The sequence below is a fragment of the Chaetura pelagica genome, unplaced genomic scaffold (genome assembly GCF_000747805.2).
Source record: "Chaetura pelagica isolate M959 unplaced genomic scaffold, ChaPel_1.0 scaffold3, whole genome shotgun sequence".
In the NCBI taxonomy this organism is placed as follows: Eukaryota; Metazoa; Chordata; class Aves; order Apodiformes; family Apodidae; genus Chaetura; species Chaetura pelagica.
Genome location: NW_009952974.1, coordinates 8,339,369 through 8,367,007, shown reverse-complemented (window position 1 = coordinate 8,367,007; position 27,639 = coordinate 8,339,369). Strand labels below are relative to the sequence as shown.

At 35.9% G+C, this 27,639-nt stretch overlaps 1 protein-coding gene across 2 annotated transcripts in view; it reads right to left on the bottom strand.

Annotated features, from left to right (window-relative positions):
* Positions 1–11,743, bottom strand: part of SLC4A10 (solute carrier family 4, sodium bicarbonate transporter, member 10) — a 117,238-nt gene extending 105,495 nt beyond the window's left edge. For both annotated transcript variants that reach the window (XM_009996091.1, XM_009996092.1), the window contains exon 1: positions 11,663–11,743. In XM_009996091.1, coding sequence (XP_009994393.1) covers positions 11,663–11,743 — 81 coding nt within the window. The remainder of the gene's footprint in view (positions 1–11,662) is intronic.
* Positions 11,744–27,639: the final 15,896 nt, after the last annotated feature.

Below are 27,639 nucleotides of genomic sequence, written 5' to 3'. Positions count from 1 at the left end.
AAGAGTTTGAACGTTTATGAGAAGAACAAAAAAACAGACCCTAGAGAGGATGGATGAACTGACAGGAAAAAGTGCAGAGCAATTATGCAAGTAAGAACAAAAAAGAAGTCATCAAGATCAATAAAACAGAGGTTTTACAAAGTCCCATTCTTGGAGAAAGAAAGAATTAAAAAGCTGAAAAAGTTTCAATAGTTATCACAGAAAAGCACCTCAGAGAACACAGAGAAGATCAACTCAACTGTGTAGCTGATTTGGTACATGGGATAGAACTCATATGAGAAACAACAGCACCAGGGCAGCTATGGAGTTGGATGGTTATTCATATGAAAACTAAAGGGTGAGAAATTAAGAGCAGAAGAAAGTTGCGAGTCCAAGTCATACAGAAGGATGGGAATAGTGTGCTTGCGGACCATAAAAATGTTAGAAAGGCAGGCAGAAAGAAATGCTATTGTTTAAAAAAAATAAAATTAAAAAAATGGCAGAGCTTAAGAACAAGTGCACAGAACTACCAGCTTCTTTGAGCCAAATTCAGAGTGGCTATCGTTGGTGGTAAGTATCTCAATAGAAAGGATGAAAGATGAGGCAGTGTTAATAAACAAAGTAACAGAATTCTGTGGACCTGAAGGAACAGCAGGAGGTAAAAAAAATAATCTCCAGGTTCTTTAAGACCAGTAACATTCCAGAGACACCCAGAAACAAAAGGAAGACCAGATAATAGAGGAGATTAGGAGTTGTGCACCAGAATGAAAAAAGGAGGAGATGTAATTTAAGGGTACGAGGAACGGACAGAGTATATCAAAAGAAGTCTAAACAGGACATGGGTTGATGTAAGAGTATGAAAAGCATCACAAAGCAGAGAAATAAACAAGACCAATAAAGCAACCAAAAATAACAAGAGAAAGGAAACAGTACCATCCTAATTGTTGCTCTTTGATAACTTCTGTTATCTGAAGCTGTTATGTATACTCTGATATATATTAGTTGTTTTAACAAATTACATGGTGATTTAAAATGCAAGTTGATAAGGATGATTTGCTGTGACATAGTTAGAAAAAGACTAGGAAAAGATTTAACCCACTGAAGCTTATATTGCATGCCAAGTCCATATAAGCAGTATTGGTTGAGGTATTTCACATTTGTACACTCATGCCAAAATTTGCTAGTAAATCTTTTGTAATGTAGAACTGGATTAATCTGGCCACTATTCTCCCAAGAATTTTAATCATATTTATGGATCATTTGCCAGAATAACATACTGATTGCTTAATTCTTCTCCAGATATAGTACACGAGACAGTAAATAACATCACTGGTTAAGTGCTATTCTGTATCCTTGGGTATACAGATGTCCGGGTTCCTGCGGAAGGAGTGTTTGGGGTTTTTTAGGGAGTTTGTTTGGTTAATTTAAGTCTGCTTATTCTTTCCAAGCCCAACATCGCAGACAATATGTCTGGTAGTTAACTTTACCAACAACTGTTTTCAAGTAGAATATTTCTGCAGGCTAAGAACTATAAACAGAACAAGGCAAACTAGCAATTTTTAAACCTATCTATCCCCAGAAGTTACACAGGACTTCTGGTCCTCAAATAAGGGTGCAATCAGATCTGCTATATATGGGAACCCCAGATTTCAGCTAACACATTAAAGCTCTAGCAGCTTATCTGCCTAAGAAGAGAGGAAGAGGGAGAGGAGAAAAAGAGAAAAAAGTTACTTGAAATTCACTCCCTCCCTGTCATTCTCTTATGTTATTACTGTCACAAATATAATATAATCTCCTGATGCAAACATGGCAGAATTCAAAACTCAAGGAAAGCAAGTTTGTAAACCATGGGGATTAGAAATCCATTTCCAAATGGTTGAATTCTCAGGAGACTGGATGATGACAAAGATGTTACTCCTCAAAAGGTATGTGAAATCCTACATTGACTTGTACCTTGCACAACTCCTGTGTATTTAATGGGAACCCAGCAGGATGGGAGCTAGATAAGATTCCAGATTATTTTTATTCTAAACTACAGCATTGCTGTGGACTGCAACAGTACTCTTTAAAAAGGACATATCATAAGAACTTTGTTCTGCTTAGAAACAGAATGAGCATATTTTAAGCTGGGACAAAGTACAGAAAAAGTCCATGAGACTAGAAGCAATAAAAGGAAGTCAGAAGAACAGAACTGAAATCTCACTTGAAGCTGTGTTTATCCTTCAAACAAAAAAGGCCCAAAGCTTTTTAAAAAACATGAAAGACTGAAACTGCATCTCCCTGTACAGCTTACTTTTAAAATGAAGAATTTTTCATAGAGGGCAAAAAAGAGAGAGAGAAACAAAACAATCAAATGTCTCCACTTCTCCCTTTAGCAGTGGATCTGCCTTGCACAACACAGGAAGCCTGCCCATTCACCTCACAATCACTGGAACAGCCAACTTAGCTTAACTAGCACTCTGCCTATGCTCTTTTATTATTCATCTCCTAAAAAAAACAACTGGAGGGAGGGAGCAGGAAGCAGAAAGCGACATATTTAATTAGTAAGTAAAAGATAAGAAACATTTCCTTTGCATTAACATACAAATCAAGTCAATAAACCCTATGCATAGTTCCATTAATATAGATTATTGTTATTCCTTTGAAAATTTTGTTCATTTTTGCTGTCATTCTTGATCATTTTTCATCACCCTGAACACAAAAGCAATGCTTGTGCCAAAGAATGATAAAAGATCAGCAAAGGTGTGATGACTTTTTATATCTGTCCATGAAAAACTTGAAAATCTATGTGGCATTATTATCTTGTATTTGTCTGTTAACAATTTCTGAATGTCCCCGCTTCCTCAGTTTTCTTGTTAGTGTTATGCTGCGTAACATTTCTGTGGAGATGCAGCCAGCCTAGAAGTAAAGATGTATTCAATGTGCATATCCTTCCAACAGACTCACTCTCGAGATCTTTAAGTCAACAAAACCCAATTTACAATCCCAAATTCACCAGGTGAGGTACTGAATGTGATGTGTAACATCCTTACTTTAAATCACTTCCGGTACCTTTGAACTGGAAGACCATACATATCACATTCAATTCTAAAAAGATTTCCAAAAAGTGTTTATAAGCAATCAGCCAGTAAACCTGCTGCTGGTAATGGGCAGACTTAATGAAATTATCATAAAGAATAAAATTACAGACCACACGAGTAAGTATGATACACTTGAAAACAACTGACCCTGGGAAATTATGCTTCACAAACCTACTGTAATTCCTTAAAGGACCAAAGAAGGCTGTTAATAAACTGGTTAGCAAAGTCTATTTTGACTGCCAATAGGTTTGAGCACGGGTCTTTACCAAAGGCAACTGAAAGAACTTAAGCAGTTATGGGATAAGATGAAAGGCCTTTGCTGGACTAACAAAGTATAAAATACAGAAAACAGAAGCCATAAGGAAACTGCAAATTTTTTTTTGGCATGGGGAGGTCACCAGTGCAGAAGTCATCACTGGATTTCTGATGAGATCTGCACTGGTACACATAGACATGCAGCAAGCTGGCAAAGTTTGCTAATGACAGGTAATTTCCTAATCAGATTCATAAAGCTTGAATATGAAGAGTTGCCGAAGGTCCTTTGACCACCAAGTGTGTTAAGGATGATAAAAATGTTTGATGGAATTCAGTGGTAAAGTTGCAAATGAATGCACAAAAGGGAAAAACAATTATAGTTCACATATTTAGTGAAACTTTCCAAGCACCACCATTTAGCAGTGGGGTCTTGAGAGTTTTGGTTAAAAAATTCCATGAAAATGTATCAAAATTCGGTAGCTGTGGAAAAAAAAGCAAATGGAACACTACAAGCCAAAGAAGCACAGGGACCAAAACAAGGATATACTTATGCCCACTGTACAAATCTTGAGTTAACCTGCAGCTTGAATATCAAGTATAACTAATTCCTACTTGCCAAAATTGATACAGCTGAATGTAAAAGATTCAGAGGCAGAGAACAAGAATATCTACTGTATGAGGTAGATATATTAGAAGTCTATAAGAACATGATGAGTATTAAAGAGGTTGAATAGAGAAATTACTGTTCAGTGACATAGTACTGAGGATGGTGGTATTAAATTAAGCCAGTTGGAGCCAGGTTCGAAGCAAACAAAAAGATGTAGTTCTTCACACCGCATATCAGCAAGCTATGGAACTCTAGTGGACACTAGAAGTTTACTTCAGTTCAAGAAATGTGTGGACATAATCAGGGAAGAGAAATCTATCATAGGTAACAAATCAAAATTACCATTTCTGAAACAGAAAGTCCTGAAGCCATGAACTGTGAGTTTCTCAGAGAGTACCCACAAGATCTATTGTTGTGCACCAGCCCCACTATCATGCATCTCCCCAAGCTTTTGACCAGTATCAGAGAGTGAAGAGGATGATCTTTAGTTAGGCCCAGAACAATAATGTTTATATTTCTGTGTTCCAGAAAAAGTCATGGCAACTGAGGTATCTGAAGGAGATCTGCAGTCCCATATTGAGATTGATCAAGAGGCTCTCCGATAAGAGAATATGAAGTTAGGAGTACACATAAGTTCAAACTGGGCAGAATTCCACTAGGAACAAGATGAAGCCAAGAAAACCCTGCCTTCATTAACACAGACAATCTCCCGAAGTGAAGGTTACTGAGCATGAGGTGCTTCTTGTCTTGAACATGTCATGAACATGCTGGAAAGACAGGAGCATCCATTATGGAAAGAGTATCAGCTCCAGGGCTTATGACAACTTACTTTATAGGATGCCTGCTGTCCAGTTCTGTACAGAAAAAGGTACAAGTGTTTGAAGCCAAAAAGTCTGAATCTAGTTTGCATGACTGAGAAACAGCCTAAGAGTTTTCAGTTCACCTGAAGAAATTTTATGCTGTGCACAGTGGAAGATAAAGGTGTTAATTCTTTACGCTCCTACATTAAATGAGTGATCTACAGGTTTGTACAGTGTCGCCAAGCAAATACAGGAAAATTAAAAGGAAATTAAACTAGAAATTGCTAATGACATTTTTATGGACATAAAAAGAAGCCCACGAGGGAAATAAAGTCTAAGCGATTACCAGGGAAATTGTTTATAGCTGATGATACAAACTTTGCTAAAAATGTAAATTTAATCCCTGTCTCAGCAATTGCAAAGGATACTAAAACGGATACCACGTAACACCTTCAATTGGTTGAAGCACACAAGAAAAGACACAAAGCACTTATCAGATCTGTGGTACAGTTGCTGCTACTGTAGATGTTCAGAACACAAGGGAGTGCTAGTAAGTACTTCTGACAGCACAGATTATATCTCTCACTGACATTCACAGCAAATATGCATCTTTGCATTAGAAGTTAGAGGGCTGTGAAATTTCAGCACATCTGCACCCTACAAAACAGAAAACCACTCCGGAACAGGAGGAGGAGGAGAGCAGAAGGCAGACTGGGCAATAACCAAGCCCAGTGAATCACTGCAAGATGCTCACCAGCAGCAATGAGGAATTCACTCATGACTACGTGCAGAAGGACTGGTGAAAGTGCACCAAGATTTAGTAGAGTGGACAAGTCTGGCAAAGGCCATGAGGCAACCAAGTTCCTGGAGAAAGGGGTCATCACTACCTTATAGAACATATACAAATAGAATGCCAACAGTTTTTCATTTTTGTATGTTTCAAATTTCGTATGTTAGGTAAACTTTAGTGGCAATATCCATCCACTTCCATTAAATCCTGGTGATGCAAATAGTCGTATTTTTGACACATAGTAGCACAAATACCACAACTGATACTTCATGGATAAGATCCAGTCACAGTTACCACACACTGAACTTCATCCTTAGTATAACTCACAGAGCCAGGCCTAAGCTTGCTATGTGGAATCTAAAGCCCCTTCAGCAAAATACACAATGCTATAGGAAATCACTACATTGCTGTTATTGTTACAAAACTATTGTTTTGCATTTTCCAAGTGTATTAGGTTTTTCTAATGATCATTCTGTGTACACCATTAAAAAGGTTCAACAGTCATTGTTGAAAAGGTTCAGTCAACACTGAGTTAACACCAATCAGACTCAAATAAGAGTTGCCTAAATTTAAAGTTCTGATATACTCAATCACTGTTTAAGACACACAAATACAAGCATGAAGTCTTAACTTTTATATTCACCAAAATTTACTCTTGGAACAGCATTAGAAAAGTTATCTGAACAATGGTGAGACAAAAAGAGGAAAACAATTTTTATATTTTTTGTAATTATTTTTTTTTAAGGTTAAAGAATTTCAGACAGCCTTAGCGGGAAAATAGAAAATAAACATTTATTACCTTTAAAAATGGAACTTCAGAGTGACATGAGCTGGTATATCTGAACTGCAAGGCTAACTCTCAGACTAACTCTCCACTAAAGCACAGGTAACCCCCTCATCCAATAAGCTTGACATCAGATCTCCACCATGCAAATCCCTATCTCCAAACCAACTCCACACCTGAATGGTATTGCTCTGCTGCAGCTCCCCTAACTAAGGAAAGGACCTGCTGTTCCACATGCAGGATTCAGACATAACAGTGACACTGTTATTCCTGGAAAATTTTAATCACAGGATTGGGGCATAAAACTGGTATTACTATTGTTAGAATAGTTCTAATTGCATTAAATGTGAATGCAAACCATATAGGCATGATTTCTTGCATGTATTTTAGTGACTCTGTGTGCATGCATAAAATCTTTAATAAAGAGAATCTGAATAAGGAAACTCATGTTATCAGGAGAGAAATGGATGAACCTTGAATCTGAAGGCTCCTATACACATTTTTGTTTTATTTAAGCAGCCTGGTAGAAAAATTAGCATATTTTATCAGTACATTAACACTCCCTCACACACCTGTTTTACATTTTCAGTCAATGCACCAAGCTGAATGATAGATGTTCTCAACTGATGAACACCCAAGCAAGTTCTCCGTTTCCACCAGAAATTAACAAATCATTTTTGGCAAGGTGACTAAAAGCACAACTTATGAATCCCTGGAGTTCATGTTACCAATAGTTTAAACTGTTATTATTGTTGTTATTGTTATTATTTATTGACATCATACTAGATTACTTATTGTTATTCAATTACTTTAAAATTTGTAGTTTAGAATATTAAAGCTCAACTCCTCTCTTTAGGAGTTATTCTTTGCTTATACCAATTGGCACTGGGAGACAGATTCCACATAAGACACTCCAAAACAACAGAAGCTTTCATTACTAGAACAACTGCTATGACTTAAGCAAAGCTATTTTCAAGGATCTCCTTCTCCGTAAGATTACCAACAAACATGTCTATTTATGCATTCAGTTCTCATTTTTCAAGGATCCCTGTGCAAAGTTTCCCATATTTGATTGACTAGTTAACAGAGAATCCCAATTTCCTTCTCAGACAATATGATTCTGCTCCTCTGCTCAGCCCTGTTGAGACATAACTGGAGCACCATGTCCAGTTTTGGACTCCCTTCCTGCAAAAGAGGCATGAATGTACCAAGTAAGCCCAGTAAAGGGGAACCTCATTCAGAGGAGAGAATGAGAGTGCTGGAAATGTTCCAGCTTGGAGAATGGAAGGCTCAGAGGGATCTTATCAGAGGATACAAAAACCTAATGGGGGAAAGTGGAGAAGGCTCAGCCAGACCCTTCTCAGTGGTGCTCAGTGACAGGACAAGGGGAAAGGGACACAAAATAAAATATGAGAAGTATCACTTAAACACAAGAAAAAACTTGATCACTTTAATAAAATGAGAATAGCAGTTTGCCCACCTTATAATCAGTCACATCTTGTAATCCCTTATTAGTATATGCATTTTTTTAAATTATTCAGGAAAGTGATGCTCTTCCTTTTAGGGTGACACTGAAATCATTATGGTACAATGGAAAGCATTATGTAGCTTAATCTGTAGTTTATATTGATAGTACAAGGTAAGCAAACTCTTGGAATTTATTAGAATTATGGATCCGTTTCTACTTATACTTAGCTTCTACTGAAAGAAATCACCATGAGACCAAAGGCCCTTATCACAGTAGTGTAATAGCACTCATGTTCTTTTTTTTTTTTATTAATAAGTTTTCTCAAAAAGTTAACTAAGGCAAAATAAATATAGTTTTGCAAGAAAACAAGAAACAATATGAACAAGACATATTTCTGAGGCTCATTATGAGAGAGACAGAGAAGAGAGAGAGAATGAACCACAGCCAGTATTGCTTCTTCTCTCCAAAATGCCATTCTAAGTAATGCATAATCATTTTCTTTCAATGTATTAATATGGTCACTGTGTCTAATACTCCCTCTTCAGTGGTGCCCCCATTACAGAAATTGGTTGGGACTAACTATGACTCTTGTTTTATTATTTTTTTAACAGATTACTGTGGCATTTTTGTTGTGATTTATTCTTGCTTTCATATTGCATCCTTCAAATAGTCTTTATTCAGAATGATCATGTGGTGATATTCTTGGACCACTAGTCATTTAGCTATACACTTTGTGACCCTGCAGTGATAAATATATTTACACTACGTTACTTTTGGTTTAGACCTTTCTGACATACTTATACTAAGCCTCCACTAACTCAGGTCGTTAGGCCCTATGACTTGATATATGAATTAAAGTACTGAACAAGGAGGCTCTGACCAGAGAACAGGATCATCTCTTGGGAGGGATACTAATGTAGGGCAAAAGGACTTTAATTTCTTCAACACGCTCTGAAAGAACTTTTTACTTCTAGTGTTGTCTTGCTATTTGTTAGTGTTTGGCCATGATCTCCTTTTTGTCCTAGTGTTTCCATTTCCTTAAAAACTGGCACTATAACGTACAAAAAAAGTCAGCAGTGCAGAATCAAGACAGCAATCAGTAACAAGTAAAAAGCACTACACAACTGAGTACGTGCCTGAGTGTGAACATTCATGTTTAGAACTGATGACATAGATATTGGGCTTCTTGCCCAACTTACTATTTAACACTGTTCCTAAAACATCCATACAGAACTTTGTTTCTTTAGAAGACCTTTATATTCAAGTTCTGTGAATAGGAATGGGGAAAAATACACTTAGGGATGAGTATTCATTACGCCCAGTCAAGGGGAAAGAACTCTTTAATTATAGAGAACTTCACATGTCATTCTTCAAATACTGACAGCTGCAATCAAATTTGTTTGAAGAGATGGTATAGTTTCAAAGATGGCATAAGAATTTTTTTGTTGTTGATACCAACACACTGTCACTGGATTCAGTTACTCCAAATTTGTGAAATATGTTCAAATATCAGCAAGGATATTTTAAACCTTTTCAAGAGGGAGTGGCAGGGGGGAGGGTTAAAGAAGCAAAACAGTTTGTAGTTTTAAGCTTCCCAATCACTTTGGTCCAATTCCCTGCTCTCATGTGCATATCTCTACCTTGTTACAATCCTTCTTTTCACCTCCTTAATACACTCTTTTGGGACATTATTCTCTAGGCCCCTCAAATGAAGAAGGATGTATAATGAATGGGACTAAATCCTTTGAATGAAAAAACATTCAAACTAACTTGCAGTAGTCAGTAATATCATCATTTCAAAATGGAATGGCCTAAAGGTACACTTCCTCAAATAAGCATTCTTCACCAATTTATCTTCATCTGTTGACAGTTTCTATCCTAAACAGGCTGCCATGGATGTCTACTGCAGTATTTGGAGATTATCAATGTTACGTTACAAAAACATCCACATAACATAGTTTGCAGAAGTAATATAAATGATGAAACAGAATCCAGGAGCAATACATGACATACTGCTATAGCTTCCAGTTACACAATAAAACATGGAGATCTAATTATTTTAAATGAGGAAAAGAGACTTCAGGAACAACATCAAAATAGAGGCAAACCAGGATTTTAAATTGTACCTGAGTAAGGCAAACTAAGAAGCTGAGGGAAGGGTTGGTCCTATTAAAAACTTCATAAACACTCTGCAAATCACCAAAGCACCATGAAACCAATACTTCCAGGAATTTCATTCCAATGCCAAGAAACAGAATGTACTCATTGTGACTAATAAATTAAAAAACTGAAAATAAATTCTAACAGATTAATCAGATCTTGTAGCAAGTAAAAGGTATAGTTAAATCGTTCCAAACCTAATCAAGCTTAAGCGCAGAGCAGTCTTTCACCATTATTAATAAGAGTATAAGCTGAATAAGTAGACTAGGAAAATAATGCCAGTAAAACAATATTTTTTACAAATATGCTCTTAATTAAAAATTAAAAGGCAGACATTTTTGCTGAAGCAATTTGCTGTAAATTCCTAAGTTTGGTCTTCTGTTGTCTCGCACATACATATGTTTCCAACAAACATTACATGGGAGTGAAACCAGAATAAGTTCTAAATGCAAAATCAAATCCATTTTTTAATGTTTAGATTTCTAGGTGGAAACATCATAATATTTTTCTATCTTGATCACTCAATCCTGTGCTTTTGGGTGAGGAAATACTGCTCACACCCCTGCCAACGTGCAGTCCAGTTATAAGTGAAAACTGTTGTTTCACAAAGGTAAAGCAAGTAAGAGAAAAAATGCACACTACTTTCAGGCTTCAGCTGAGCTTTTAAAACACATGGCCAAACACGTTGCCATGGAAATGTTCTGCAAATACATCTAGAATTTCTTAAGATGGAGCTGAATTTAAAAAAAAAAAAATAAATAAACTTCTCCTTCAGTCTAAAATCTAATTGCTCTCTGCCATATTTAAGAGAAACAATGGCTATTATCTAGTTTAACACCTAAAAGGATAACAATATCTCAAAATCCATTTAATGCTCCACACATGAAATTAGGACACTATCTTCTTATATATTTGTACCCATATATTGACTTTCTCTTATGCACTCTGACTTTCCAAACCATCACCACAATGCATTAGTAGACATAAAAATATCAGCCTTGCAATAAAGTTGGCAACAGTTAAAAAGAATGAGACATGCTTCAGTAAAATTAATTTGCTTTTAAAAAAACATTTAAAATGTTTCAGCTAATAATCTTCCCTTTTACAACCCATTAGTATTAGTATGTGTCACTGAGTGTAATAATTAAAAAGGAGGGAGTTACCTTGCCAAACTTTTACTGTTATCTTCAGTGAGCTATTTTTAAAACCAATTTCAAATGAAGGGGAAAAAAAAAATCTACTAGTGCAAAACGAAGCAAGATCTGTGCCTGCAGAATAGATCAGTCCTGTTATACAACGTGTTACGTTGTTTTAAATAACCTGCCACTGTATGTAAACAGTTGCCTTATACTGCATTTCATACGACAAACACACACATTCACAGAATAGCTTTGTGTGCCATGTAAAGATAAAACAAAATAAAAATGCCATACAATCTGATCATTTTGCTTCACAGCATGGCTATAAGCTTTTACCATTAAATAGTTAAAAAAAAATATATTCACAATAAAAACAGGCTGAAAATATGTATGGAATAACTTTACATTATTTAAATAGCAATTAAAAACAGGTTTGATTTCCAAGATATACATTGCTCTGCTTATGTAAACAGCCTACCCTATAAATCCTCTAGCAAATCCAACATGAAGCAATTACACAGACAAAGAGATTGTAAATGACCTAAAGCTGTAAAACAAACCCCTGTGCTAGAAATATTAGTAGAAACTATGAGGTCATACCTGATGACTGAAAGACTGTAATGTCTCACCGGTTCCAAGCTGCATGACCTTTCTGCTTGCAGAGACCCCCAAAAATTGCATTTCCTGTCTTACAGAGGTACATCACAGACACATCTGTCTTTCAAAATCTTCTGGGCTAGTGAAGAAAGCATTAACAGCCATTCTGTCCATCCGTAAGTGCTGCAGTCATTACCCTCAAGATATCAGATCTTAAATATAGTTTCCTCCGTGCGATTACAGACATCCAGTAGTCAAGGAGGCTGACACAGCTCTATCACTGATGCTGCTAATGCCATCTGAAAACAGTAAGCTTACTGCTTAAAGCAATCCTGCATCATCCAAACAGAACAAGCCACATCCTTCAACTCCTCACTTGCATTTTTTATAAAACCTAGTGCTGCCATTATAGATTTTGTTTTCATCTGCGGTCAGCTAAAGCAGAAATTAGATATTATGCAACCAGCTTTGCATTAACGGAAGAAAAAACGGCAGATGAAGTGACATATCGAGGTTATCAAATTTTGCTTGCATGACCACTCCTCAACAAGCATTATCATCATTCAGAAGCATCACAATCTGATCCAAAGGAAAATTACCAGAAAGAAATTATGAACAATTCATAGGCAGCAAGGCATTTAAATAGCCCTGTGGTACTAAAACAGCTATTTTATGCAGACTTATTAATCCTAGTGTCTATTAAAGACCTTACTTCCATAAGTATTTTTAGTGTTTATTTTCAACAAATTGCATGATCACTGCATTGTTTCCATTACTCCCTGCTAGCAGCCAGAAAACAGCATGCCTTGAAAACGTGCCAGTATTATGACAGCAAAAATGTGTTTTGATATCAAACAAAACAATCATGCATGGGTTTTTTTCTGATATGAGAGACCTCTCAAGCTAACAAATGTACAGTATCCTCCTTAGTAAATTTTACATTATTAAGACTACAAAGTAAGAACTGGACTTTCTATTAAAATGCATACTTAGTGCAACTGAAATTAATTATTAGAAACCATTACTTATATTGCTATCATTATGGCAACAAAACTTATGAAAAAAAAAATCAATTCACAGAACTAAGACAAAACAGTGCAACCAACGAACTGGAAAATGTTATAATTTAATAGTTCCTCTAAATTCTAGACCCACAGAAAAATGACTCATGTTCACACAGTGATGAAGTCCTATGTACACAGTTCACACCCTTAAACACAAAGGAACATCCCCTCAACACGTAAGAAAATACATTGCTACCAGTCACATTTTACAGACACAGGAAATCTAGGAAAAAATCTTCCCTCATTTAACTACAGCATGTATGTTATTCAAATTAATTGGGATGTCCTTCTTTACTTTGAAATATAAGCAGAAACTGAAACTAGAAGTAAATGCTTCTAAATTAGTTTTCTCAGACCCTATTCTGTTAGTTTAACATTATTATTATTATACAGTTGTAGTAATTGCTCTTTTGAGTACCTTAATCAAGTTTGGCTTATAGTCATTCACATTATGGCACAGATAAAAGCAAACTGGTCTCATCCATTAATCCCACATATTTCCTTTTAGAGACACAAACTGTTTGCTATCATTTTTTAAATTATTCACACAGTGTGCAACTGCCTCAACATTAGGACACTTCACCTACAGGAAGGGGAACTCAGTCACACATTCATACAGGGTCTGGTGACATGTTTCATAGCCTAGAAGAAAGGTTAGGCAGTGAATCCCTAGGAGGCTCTAAATAAGTGCCAGATCCCTTTGAAGGGAACCAGATCTGGCCAGACTTGATGCTCCTTTATTTTCTCCAAGAGAGTTTATCTGAGGTCCAACAACCTGACACAGTCTTTTTTAGTGCTGATGGTAGTGGTAGTCAGGGTGCCACATTGAATGTTGTCAATGTTCTTGAAAGCTGCCACTTTTAAAGTTTTTCCAGAATAATGTACAAACTCACTTTCAACTGAGAAAATATTACTAAATCTATGTGTACAGGATACAAACACATACATGCAAGGAGATAAAAGCCTCTTCAAAAACAGACAAGAGTGATTCAGCAGTAAAAGAAGGGGGGAAATGGCTTTCCCTGCATCAGTATGAAATGGGAATATCTCCAAAGGCAATATTCTTATTTACAAAGGTTGCTGTTGTTAATATTAATAGTAGTAATCATAATAATACACCATTACTAAATATTAAGTTATTTACTCCTACGCAAACATTCGGCTCTGCAATACCACATTCGGATCAGTAGCTACTTAAAACTACATAAAGGATTACCTTGCATCTGTGATTATCTGGCAATCACAAGCCACCCAGCCAGGAAACGAAGGCCAGCAAGATGTTAAGAAGTGACCAAATAAAAAAAATATATATATTGCCAAGCCACCTATCATAAATATTACGTAGGCTTTCTCTCTGCCAATCTCATACTTCATGATGATCTACTCTCAGAGTGAAAAACCCAAAGCTAGGAGCTATAACCACATCTGTCAGAAACATCACTCGAGTTTCTGCTCATACAGAGAACATAATCTCTCCCCTAGCTGCAGAAGAATTAAATGAAGAATTATAATTAACAGAGGAAGATATTTGCAGCACATTGACATCAGCATTAATGCAATAAAATGAAGCTCTATTAAAATCTTAATTGTAATGGCAACAAAACTTATGTGCCTAAAAAAAATAAAAAAAAAAATAAAATAAAAAAAAAAAGGAATGCAAAATGCAAGAGATAAAGGCTTCTAAAATGGTAAGGGAAATTTTGAGAAGAAACTGAAAATGTTTGCTTTGGTTAGCTTAACAAATGAAAGACTAAGGGAGACATCTGTGTAGGTGTCGAGATAGAAATGTCAAGAAAAAATACTCAAATAAAAGAACAATATTGGAACCAACACAAATCCATACAAAGTTGTCAGTAATGTTTGGGGTTTTTTTAACCATCAGAAGTTGAAGGTCTGCAAGAGCAGTAATCAGACTCAGAGAACCTGGTGTGTTCCTATGTTTCTACAAGATCATAAAAATGCAGGCAGGTGAAGAAAAAGCAGAAACTTATGGTACAGAACAATTGGTACCTAAGGAAAATCAGGAGATTGCCCTGGGGCTCAACATTGATAAGAAGTAAGTCAAGAGTCCTGAATAATAATTTAATTTTTAAAAAAATAAAAATAAAAATTAAAAAAACCACCTCACTTGCTAACAACTGGTTTCTCCTGTGCTGAAGACACCAAGCATTTCTCCCAATATACAGACTGATGTTAACAATATAAATAGCTCAGCAATTTCTCTTAACCAAAAAACCAAAATAATTCATCAGGTCTTACCTTTTAGCTGATTGCTCAGATCAACACAGACTAAAAAAATATCTTTGTACTTAAGTGGAATAAGCTCCAAAGTAAACGATAGCACATTCCCCTCTAATCCTAATGACAGAACTTTTTCTATTACCTTTCTCTGGTCTACATACATATCTCTTATTTAATTTTCCAATTAAATCCTCAAGGTGTTTAGTTATAAAGTGCAAATACCCTGTTCTTAGGGTAGACCTTCCTAAAAGGAAGACCATGTAGAAAGTATAAGTTCAAATTTATTAACTCAATAAAAACTTGTTATACTTTATAGACATACTTTCTTTGTTCTCTCAAATGAGATACTGCCCAAAGACTCTCTTTTTGTGATCATTTCAACAGCCATGATGTAAGTATAATCAGTTCATCTGTGGATAACTATGACTGTTGTTAAAGGAAACTTGAAACGTATAAAACAAAATGGGAAACAAGCAGAGGCAGACCTGAACCATGGCTGTATGGTCAAAATTTGCAAAATTAACTGCTTGGTTCCAATTGTCTAATAGTTAATGTGGCTGTATGAAAACCTGCCTTTCCAAATAGCTCACAGTCCATGTTGCTATATCCTAGTACTAAATCAGAAGTTTGTGTCTCAGGCTGATCCCTGACAATCCAGACCACTGCACCACATGTTGACAACATATTAGAATAAATGTATAACTGATAGTTTTAAAACAATGAAAAGAAGGATTTCTATCCAGTATTTTACCTTCAAAAACAACTTTCATGTCTGGTATCCTATCTCCCAGAAAATAATGTCGGAGAAAGCAGCCACCTCTTTTCACTCAGACTGCTGAGGAGCAATTCTATACTTAATGAGTATGTAAGCGATGGTTGTTTACCTTTTTCTTGGAAAAATACAGAAATAAAAGTGTACAAAATCTCCTCAAAGTTTAAAGACATACATCTATTTTCTTAGCAGAATTATATTAACATAGACCTTGAATTCTGGAAAATTATGAGTAAAATGTGACTGAAATTATAAATTTTAAATGTGTGTCTAGAAAATTAATAGGCTATATTTACAATGACCATGCCTTCCTTTTCTGACTTTAAAGAAAGGAAAGCTTTCCACCTTTTTAAGCATCTCATCAGTACTGCAACTGTGCCATGGCTAGCTTGACAAAGCCTTTCTCCTTTTACTAACTAAGGACATGGTTGACTAAGGGTGTAACTTGCAACCACTGGGGATGCTAGAATTGATTATAAGAAAACACTTTCCCCTCCTTAAAAAGGTGATGATGGAATTTGGACTCCATGTTGTACAGAACAATAGAAATGTATTTTCCTGATAAACTAAGAAATAACAATTTAATAAAAAATGCTGGAACCCATTAGCAAAGCAAGCACTACCAGCTTTTCCACAGAAGGAACAGCAGTTGAAGTGATGATGCTTTGGATATCTCCCAAATACTACAAAATACTGAAGCTGCAGCCTAGTTAAACTGCACATCTTATACCTTTTTTTCTTTCTTTTGATCTTTTTCATCTCTCCTCTCTCCCTGAAGAGGAAGAAAAACTCATCTTTCTTAAACAAAATTTGTCAGTTCAGTAATCCTGACTTCCTATCTGCCTCAAAATACATCTGAGTTTTCTAAATATTTTGCATTAAAAAGTTCTCTGTCAAAGAAAAAAAAAAGTTAAATTTTGACAGATAATTACCATTATCCTCTCTACTAGCAGAAAATGATGGCAAAATGCCAACTTGCTTGTCTGCTACAGATAAGACATTTCCAAGCTTCCATCCTTCCCTTTAGAGAAAACATAAGGGGAAGACCAGCCAGGAGAAAGCCTACTCTGTCAGCTGATCCTGTAAGAAATAAGATTAATATTCTCCTAGCAGAAATCATTTTCCTCCGAGGCTGAGGTAAATTATATGCCTTACCATATGTTATGATGGTCCTTTCAAGAATGACAATTTTGATGAATTTTTCCTGGATGGTCTTTCTCCCTCATCCAATCTCTTCTCCAGCTTCTGCTGCAGGCAGATTCTCAAGAGGCATATATCAGTATAGAATCACCAAATTATGTAACTTCTGCCCACTGGGGATTTAGCCCCTTCTACTTCAGACTTAGCTTGAAAAAGTGTCTGTGCATTCTTCAATAACCTTTTCAATCTGCAGAGAACTTTAGAGAACTAGCCTGACACATTGCTCAGCTTCGTCACCAATACACCCACCATGAGCAGAGAACCCAGTAATTTTTCTTAAAGGAAGAACTCTTCAAAAAAGGTTATGTCCAATTACAACATATTCAGAACTAGCTCTAAATCAGACAAAACTCTGCTTCAGTACAAAAAGGGGAAAAAAAGGGAAATTACAGGTTCAGGCAAGTTTCCTAACTGTACATAAATACGTCAGCACACTGTTATTTGGAATACAAATTCAGCTGTGCACTCCTCATTAGTTTACCTGTACTTCTAAGCAAACAGAATGTCTGAATCCCCTTTGCAAATCCCCAAATACCATTTTATCGGCACGTCATTTGTGCATCATGGTCCTTTGAAAGTTTTACTTATATCAGTAAAATACAGACTAGCAACACAGATATAAATACAAATATTTTAACTACTCAAACATATGCTTAACATTTTCTTGTTTTCTATAAAATATTCGTATTCTAAATGGGAATGATAATAAATAAGAACAATTTTAGTCAATATTACTTGGTCAAAGCCCATGCAAAAAGAAAACTGATGGACACATCATTTACTCCAGTTTGGGGTTTTTTTTGTCTGGGAGAGGACACAGAAGCTACTGAAGCAGCACACACTTCACTGAAAGCTAAATATCTTATTTATGGCTATGCAAGACCATGCATCCACAACCTAAACAGACACTGGGCTGTGGGAAACAGGCCTGTGGTTGATGTAGGAAAAACACAGAATACGGAGAAGAAAAAAAAAGTCCCCCCAAACTAGGAGGAGGCCCCAAAGCCGATAATGGAACACTCTGGATTAAATTATAACATTAGAGATACAAACAATACAATTAGATAAATTAATGGATGCCTATGAACAAAAAAGAGAAAGATAATGTAATTTCCTGGAACAATTCAAAATGCTTTAAAAATGCAATTGTCTATATATGTTTTTAAATTCTTAAAACAACTTCACATCAAATAATTCAAGGACATAGATAAAAACGTTAAGATCTCAAGAAAAAAAAATAGCCAATGATTGCTTCAAAGACAGAAAACTGGGACAAAATGCCCACTGGAACATACACAATCTCCCACAGGTGCTTCAAAAGTCAGACACTGCCTGCTTTTCAGCTAACTACTTCAGTACAAGGCACTTGTGAAAAAGTGTAAAGGACAAAGAAAGATAAAAGAACACCAGAATTAAGAAAATTTAACAGTTAGACACATTCTATCCATGGAGACTTTCCTGATTTTGAAGGCGGTTTGGTGATTTTATATATGCTTGTCTTACAATGGTTAGTTACAGAGGAAAAAAAAACCAAAAACAATTCTTATGAATACTAGTTCTATTAAACACTGTTTCCTGCTATAAGTAAAGAGAATATTGCAAACACGTGAGTGAAATTATAATACCTGGAGTGCAATAGCAGGTCTTCTGGGATAGCCTCAAGATTCTTTACCCTTAAATAAAAATATTAACTGTGGTGACGTCTAACTGTTAACTTTTTTTTCTTTGCAAAGACTTATTTCCATGATTCTTCACAGCCATTCTAAGGTGTGTGTATATACATACATATGCATACACACACAGACTCCCCCATATGTATACAGATGAGGAAAGTGTATGATTTCTCATCCTAAACTATTGCATGAACTTGGACTGCCTGACAGGTTTTTTATGCGTTACACACAAAACATAGCTTTTATTTGACTACTTAGTCTAAAATCTAAGTTATCAGATCTAGCACAGCTAAATATACTCAGGATAATAAACCTCACCTTTTGTTCTGGAGGAGCAACTCAGAAGAAGCCCATTTTACCTTTTATTTTCCTCTCCCTCAGAGACCGCAGTAGGACCATCTCCTCATAAAGTGACAATCGCAGACACATGATGCCTGAACTACAAAGTTTCTTTCCTATTCCCACCTCCCTCCAGTGATCATCAATGGGACCATGATACATTCAACACCAGCACAGGCCTGTTTCAGGCCTTCCTTCTCTCTTAAAGAGCTACTGTTTTCTAAGTTGGTGAGAAAAAAAAGTAGATTAGTTTGGAATGAAATCCACAGCTCAGTGAGAAAGAAAATACGTTGTCCTGCTCACATTCCCTCAGAATCTTCCCTGCTCAAAGACCCTTTTAAAAACTTCCTCTTACGTTACAGCTGTGAGACAATTTCCATACAAATTTCAGAGGAAAGGGTAACGACAAAACAAGGACATTCTCACCCTATCTAGCACCCTCATCATATTCCTCAGAGATGGCTTCAGCCTGTGCTGTCTCCAGTGTTTCAAATGACACTGCCATGCATACTTGGACTAACAGGTGATCGCTGAATCCTCAGACCAGACTCAGGACCTAAATGAAGGCCTGTAGCAAAACTAAATTTGTATTGATAAGATGATGTCACAACAATCCTTCAGAGAAATACTCATTCAGCGAGAAGATTTCCATCATTTCTCTCATTCTCCAACATGCTCTTTAAATACAATTACTGAGTCATAAATTGTCTCATCATTAAAAAAAAAAAAAAATCCAAATTTGATAAAAACGTGTTACGCTAATTTCTCCTTGTTGGAAGAAATGCTGACATTTGATACTGTGACATTCACAAAATTACACAGTTAAAAACTGACTTGGAACTAGGTCATCAGTAGAACAGTCTCAGAGGGGAAACAGTGCTAGCTGTACTATCACAGAATCTTCATAGTTGGAAAGGACTTCTGAGATCATCGAGTCCAACCATCAACACAAAAAAAAACCCACAAACAACCACACACACCCCACCAGAAAACACTCACACAAAAAACCAACCCTAAAGCCTCAGCCACTACAGCATGCCTTGAAGTTATTTGCTTGGGAGAAGAGGCCAACACCCACCTCACTACAACCTCCTTTCATGTAATTGTAGAGAGCAATCAGGTCTCCTCTCAGCCTCCTCTTCTACCTGGGACTTGCAAAACTCAGCTGGATAAGATCCTGCAAATCTGCTGCACAAATCAATCTTTTGTTATCAGTGCACTAGAAAGTGGTACTTAATGTCGCACTTTGTGACTTCTTTAGCCATATCATGCCAACACTGAAGTCTCAAATATCAGGTAACTTATACGAATACGGGACCACCTCACTGTAATGCCAACAACCCAGGTAATGCTTCAAATTATTTTGTTTCTTGACTTGGCTTAAGGTTAAAAGTATTTTAGATAAAAATAATACATGTCATTTACTATGAAAAATGTTCTAGAAAACCAATCCAAATTGTAGTTGCCTGTTTGCAATTTTGCAGTAAGATAACAATATCATGAAGATGTTAGCCATAAAAGCATTGAATACTTTAACTATCAAGCATGTTTTATATAAATTATTTTAATTCTAACAGATTACCTCCAAGGTTTGGATTTCTTTCTATTTTTACTAGGTAAAAACAAAGAAGGACACATTAATTTGAAGAGTTCCCAGATAAATTAATAAAAGTTACGTTTTCAGAAGTGAAGTAGAAGGTATGGAAAAAAAACCAAAACATTAAGATTTCAGGTTGTTTTAAATAACTGGTATTCTAACTTCATTAAGTACACAAAAGGAATATTATTTTTGTTAGTTCCTCCCAAGTCTATTTTTGAAGTTCTTAACTGCTTTTCAAGATAATATAGGACAACACAAATTCTACCTCAGATATAATCCAAGAACACTTGTGTTATTTCCATAGTCTAATTACTCTCAAATCCCTATATAGTACTACTACATAATGCCTTTTCATCAAGTGACCAACCCTATTTTTCTTCCGTAGTTTATTATGCTCAATGTTGAATGCAAACTCATAGGAGAACAGTTACATAAAAGGAGAATCATTAAAAGAATAATTTAAATATGGTACCCCACACACGTTACTAATATGTTTTGAACATTTCAACTACCTACAGAATTTTCCAATTGCTGGCCAAAGACAATGTAAATCTCAACTGCAACCTAGTCCCAACCCTACAAAGAAAACAAATTTATTTTGAAAACAAATACGTGACAGTCAGCACATACTTGGTAGCAAGGTGATGAGAGACCTCTATCATTTCATAAATTCTTCCTCATTATTAAACTTCTTACACAAATCATGCAAAAGCCAGTTTACCATAAAACATTTTAAATACCACAGCTATAACACAATTCCCTATAAATAACTCACTCAAGAAAGTAATTAGCAACAAAAGATTACAAAAGTCACTCAATGACAGCAGAAGTATTAAGAATAAAGGCAACAGAAATAATTCATGCTAATGTAAAAGAGAGCACTTCACATTATGAGTCAAGAAAAGCAGTTCAGACCATATCATAAAAAGAAAATTCTCATAAATGTATAATTTTTTTAAATTACTTTCTCACTTTGCTTAACCTCCAGCAGTGGATAGACCACAGACTTATACATAGTCTATTCTAACTCATCAGAAACCACTCGTTCTCTTGACAAGGAAGAGAGAAAGGTAGCTAGGGAAATGAAATCAGAGCTTGATTTTACGGTAGCGTCATATCGGGACTTGTTGCCTCTTTCTCACCTTGAAAACCAAAAGCATCTTTCACCATCAGGAGAAACAGAACTAGTCTGACTAGAAGAAATGAGTTCTCTATTCGAACAGATGCTCCATGTATTCACCTCATTATCCGCCACCACCTATGAATAAAATGCCTAAAAATGCATTCTAAGTAAAAATCTGAACCTCTCATTCCTAGCACCGTCATAATCCATTTCAAGAAATTTGTTCATGCTCTCAAGCTCCTCTACCAACTTGACATTCATAAGTCTAAGCCTATTTTCCAGGTCATCAGTATGACCTTTGTGCAAAGCCTTACAGCCACTGGTGTTTATAGCCAGGTGGCATTATGCCCACATGGAAACTTATATTGTATCACTTTTGCTACCAGTAAGATAAGCAAAGCCTTTGGTTCTTTTAGAGGAAGTTCTAGATTAATGTAGCAACATCTTCATGTTTCTTAATCATTCAGGATATTTCGGAGCACTGGGCATTCCACCCAGATGGTGCACAAGGCAATGCCAAAGGCTGACCACCAGTCTCTCAGATGTTCAGGAAGCCAAAAATTTCCAATGCTACCAACACAACAGGCCATTCTAGTCAGAGAAAACACATTGACATGACAAGAGAAAGGCCTATTCCTACTCAGCTCAAACTTTTGTGCAGTTTCGTATTTTTTCTTGTACAAAATTACATTTCTCATAACTAAAGACATACTTAAATTCAGGCAGCTACCAGATGTTTTAAAATAGCAGGTTCTTTTTAATATGCATTTTTCAAGTTGCTTAAAAAACTAGTATTCAACAGTTACCTTCCAGATTTTATCAGTACAAGTGCAGGGTTTTTAAAAAGAAATGTAAGTATTACACTTTATATTAATTATTATGATTAATTTTATTATTATTACTATTACGCATTTCTGGTTTGAACCAGCCCTACCTGTGAGGCAATGAAAGGAGGTGAAAGGCACAAAAAGCAGAAGACAGAGCCAAAGATTTTTTATTTTTTTTTATTCCTCCCAGCAGGGGACCAGAGACAGGCTCAGGGACACTTGGCACCAGCAGGGTCCTGACTTCTGTTCACGTTTATCCTTTATTTTCCCTCCAGGCAGAGCCCTCCCATGATGCTCCTCCTGTTCCTTTCCCAGCAGGCTGCCGCCTGACCCCTCCACATTGAGGACCAGGCTATCAAGCTAGTCCATATACTACACTAATAAATATAGACTGTACTTATTATTCATACAGTACAGTCTGACACATTATATTCAATGACATGGTTATCCTGAAGGTAGAAAACGTTGAGTTTTACATAACACATTCATTAATCATAGTGAACTAATTAAGGTATGTTAATTAGGTAATAGACAAGAAGAAGCTGGTATTTGGTATAGACTGGTCACTGTTAATACCTTGTATTGTGCTAATACCTTGGCCGTATTTTTATGCTTAATGAGTAAAAGGAAAAGCTGATTATTCAGAAAGCAGAAAAAAAATCACGTGTTACGTGTTGGAAAAATAGCCTCAGGTGACAAAGGAAATGCATACCAAAGGAACTGGCGCTCTAATAAAGAAAGTATCGTAACAAAGCCCATAAACAACCCATGCTGTCACTGGGAATTTTACATATTCAGATTCTAGGAAGCAGTACTTAATTGTTGGCAGTGTTACTAAAATGAGAAAAATCTGATTTTACTTGCACAAGTTATCTTTTCTCCCTTTACTATGAAAACACTTTTTTTTTCTAATGTTTGACATATACATTACTTTATGAAAATTGAGATTAAGACTTTCATATCAAATGCTCTGGTTAGAAAAACAACTAAGAAGGAAGAAATTAATTAAACTCCTACTCACACCAGGTGAATCTCATTGGGAAATATGCATATATATGCCTGGCACTGTGAATAAAGCCCATATAATGCTTTACATGCAATGAAAAAACACTCCAAGTTTATATCAAAACATATTTTTTTCCATATCATATCCCCTTGCTCTTCATTTGATTTGAAAGGGCATGACCTAACCTAGAAAGTATTTTGATGTATATGTTATTAGAAAAAAAAAAACCAGTTAGTGCTCTCAGTGAAGCAAAGGCCTGTACTTGCTTCCAAAGACAACTAGAATAATTACTGAAACAAACATGATAGATGCTATCTATAACAAACCACTCAGGACAAAAGCAAACTACTTAACTCCTTCCTAAGCTCAGCTCGTACATTTTCAATGTTATTACTTAGTCACTGAAAAGTGAATCCTAGTATAAAAGACTAAAATTGAGAAAAGGAACCTTGTACTTGCAATGAAATGTGGAGAGAGTTTAGATAAATTTAAAGGAATTTTTAAGCTTAACAAAAAAATTTTACACACACATGTAAACAACAAAACAATCCAGACAGATCAGCAGCCACCCAAAGCCCGTCCCCCCCCCCCCCCTTTTTTTTTTTTTAATATTCAAGTTCCATTTGTGGCTAAAACTCTGCTATGAGACATTTCAGGCTCAGCAGGGCAAAGAAACTCAGTGCCTAACCAGAGCTTAAGCCAGCAAGGCCCTGAGCTCAGGTGTTGCTCCCTTTTCTCTGTTGCTTTCTCTGAAAAACACATATTCAATGCTACCTAAAATAGAGAGATGCCCATTGCTTTGTTTTGCAGCAATACTGTAACATCATCCATCCTTGTTTGTTCCTCTTTGATATGGGAGATATAGGTCTGCTTCTCTTCTTCGCCTGAACACTTCCCCACTCCAAGATGGCGGCCGCGCCTCAGGGGAGGCCTGGGGAGAACTGCTGCGACCAGCCCGAACGGGCTGCGAGGCTCCCAAACATCATAATCCCTAATACTCACGGCTTAAGTGTAAGCTTATTAATACCAACTTCTGAGCACCCAGTTTCAAGGTCTTTCACTGCTCCCTAGTTATGACCTTCCTGAGAAAATTTAGTCTGAAGTAAACTCCTTTCAAGAACACACGATGCCACTGCCCAGCACCAACAGATACTTAGAGAGGATAACACACAAATTATGCAGGGCAAATCATATTAACGAGAGTTACACTCAGATTCTCAGGAACCACAACTGTTGCACAGTTTCTTAACCTACAACTGAGTTGTATCAAGAAACAGGCTTTTTTGGTTATGGTTTGTCTCCCAGAAATATTCATAGCACTGAAACTAGGGAGCTTTTGTCAGGAGAAACATTTCCTGAAACACATTTCTGTAACTACGAATAGCATCAAATGCAATTAATGCTCTACCAAGAGTTCACGTACTTCTACTGGCTACTTCCCTCAGTTCACACACACTTCCCAGTCCTTTCTCTCTGCACTTCACATAGTTACCTGCAAAGGATTTCTTATAAGTTAGCCCAGTTATGCATGCAGTTATTTTTCAACAAGGGCACTGATTTAAAGAAGCCCCTGTAAACACACAAAAAGCAGAACCTGTACCAATTCCACAGGATGCATTTCCATGGTGTGTTTTCTATTAAAGTATGCAACTATTTTCTATATAAACTAAAATGCAGTGAGCAAGTATTTTACTGCTCAGATGTGCAAAACAAACACAGGAGATTTTAGTTTAAATTTTCAAAACCACCTTAACAACAAGAGCCCAGGAAATCTAACACAGAGTCTGCCATCATCACTACATAGCATACATTCTGGAATAAGTTAAATAGGTGAAAGAGCAATGATGGTCCTGCTTTCGAGAGATGATGTAACATCATCCTTGCAAAGAGGTCAGGTACTAAGATGATAAGCACTACAATGCTTCTCAAAAAAAATTTAAATGTAACAAATAATCTTTTAGGGAATAGAGGGATCATTCCCGCTTCCACTTCTCTTCATATTTTACCAATGCATGTGCTTTTTTAGCTAACATTTTAAGATAACTTTTTTTAAGTGTTCTGAAAGCATTTTACAAATCTGAATAATTTAGGTTGTAGGCCAGGATTTAATTTCTTGAAATTCCTCTTTTGAATTTTGCTTAAACAGTCTAAGAAGAGAGATGTATCCAAATGTTTCCCAAAAGTTTCATGAAATCCAGACAATTAAGTGGTCAACTAAAGAATTCTTTTAAACAAGTAGAGAAGCCAAACATAAAACTTAACAAAGTATTATTTAAATGAAGGGTTGAGAAGATTTGATTTAGCATGATTCAAGTAGGCATAATTCAAAACAACATTAATAAGTTTTCTATTGTAAAATTCAATTTAAACTTCAGCAAGAACTTTCAAAGAATGAGATTATTGAAGACTGTAGAACTCAACAAAATGAACGAAATTGAAAACCCAACTTTCAAAACACTCAGAAGTGCTAGACTGAACAAAATACAAGGTAACAGCTAACTATCTCCTCATACAATTCATAGAAACCATAAAGAAATCCTCTGCATTAGTGGGGAAATTTACTTCCTGACAATGTTATCTATTACTCAGATAATGGCTCACAGCTAAATTAGCTTTTAATTGTAAAGGGTAAGTACATTTCTAGCCTAAAGGAATCAGGTAAAGACACTCAATCAAACAATAATCAAGCAGACATTTCTTTGCTCGTTTCTTAGCAGGAGATAACCACGTAAGGAGGGAAAAAGCTTACTTGACAGATGACACAATTTAGAAAACCAACCTAACCTTGTCAGCAGGGTAAGAAAATGGAAATTTAAAAAAAAAAAAAATTGCTGCAAGGATGAAACTCCAGAACTTCAGAAAGAAAATAACAACACTACAGTCATAAATAAAATGGTCAAAAATAAAATATAAAAATAAGAGGATAAACTTACATACTCAGGAGATTTTCAGATGTCATTAAAAATCAATAAGCATTGAAATCACCTAGGCAACATAAAAAAAAAATCTCCCATCTTCACATTTCAGCATCAAAGTTGTGTAATGGGGTGCTGGGTAATATGCCAAAACCTCTGTTATTAGTGTATCAGAACAATTACTGCTGTAATTCTCCTATTGAAAAACTGCAAGTGTGATATTTATAACACAGAGACTAAATATAAGTAACCCTCCAAGCAAAAAGACATTATTCAGATTACAAATGTCTTTAACTACTTTTTTTTGTCATTTATTCTGATAACAGCTGCACTATTTTCAGAAACTTTGTATCATTCAGCCTTAACAACACTTTTCCAGAGGGAGAAAGACTACTAACTCCATTTTCTGATCATAACTAATTGGAGAAATTTCTGGGTCCTTAAGTGAACATAATTCTTCAGTATGTGAAGATTTTTTTCTTTTAAAGCCTCTGTATTTATGCTATGAAAATGATTGTATTTTTTCCTGTTTAAATCATAATTAAGCCCATATTTCATTCCTACTTCTACAGTCAACTGGTGTCAAATTATGAACAGCAAAAAAACTGTATCAATAAAAAAAAACTATGAAAACAGTAAGCATGTAAAAAGTAACCTGAAAATGCTGCCCCTTCCTTCCACTGGAAAATTTTACTACAGTCAAAATATTCTTTTTTTCTATCTACATAGGTTACTGTAAATTAATGCAACTGATGATGAATTAATGTGATCCCCTTTTTTGCCAGCCATCTCTGATTATCCTCATTCAGGCCATCCTGAACAGCTCTGACCCCTGATCAAGTTCTTCAAAATATTTACAGTCAGCTGTAACTGAAGACTGTGATCCTAATCAAATCAAGTGTATCTAGATCAAAGACTGAACGACTGCCTGTCAACAGTGTGAAGGCTTCACCATGCTCTCCTAATGCAAATCACTAAGCACTTGAAGAAAGAGTGGAAAAATAACTGTGGCTGGACAGAACTAACTTCCACAGTAGGTCAACCAAATTATGCACCATTACAAAATTCTGCTAACTGGTCTTGTTTGACTAAAGCCTCTCTACTCTGAAAGAGACAGTTGTCACACTACACCTCCATTATGTAATAAAGAGAAGCGAGCAAGAAATATGCCAAAAGATTATTTTAAAAAAACAAACCACACAACACAAAATCACCGTACA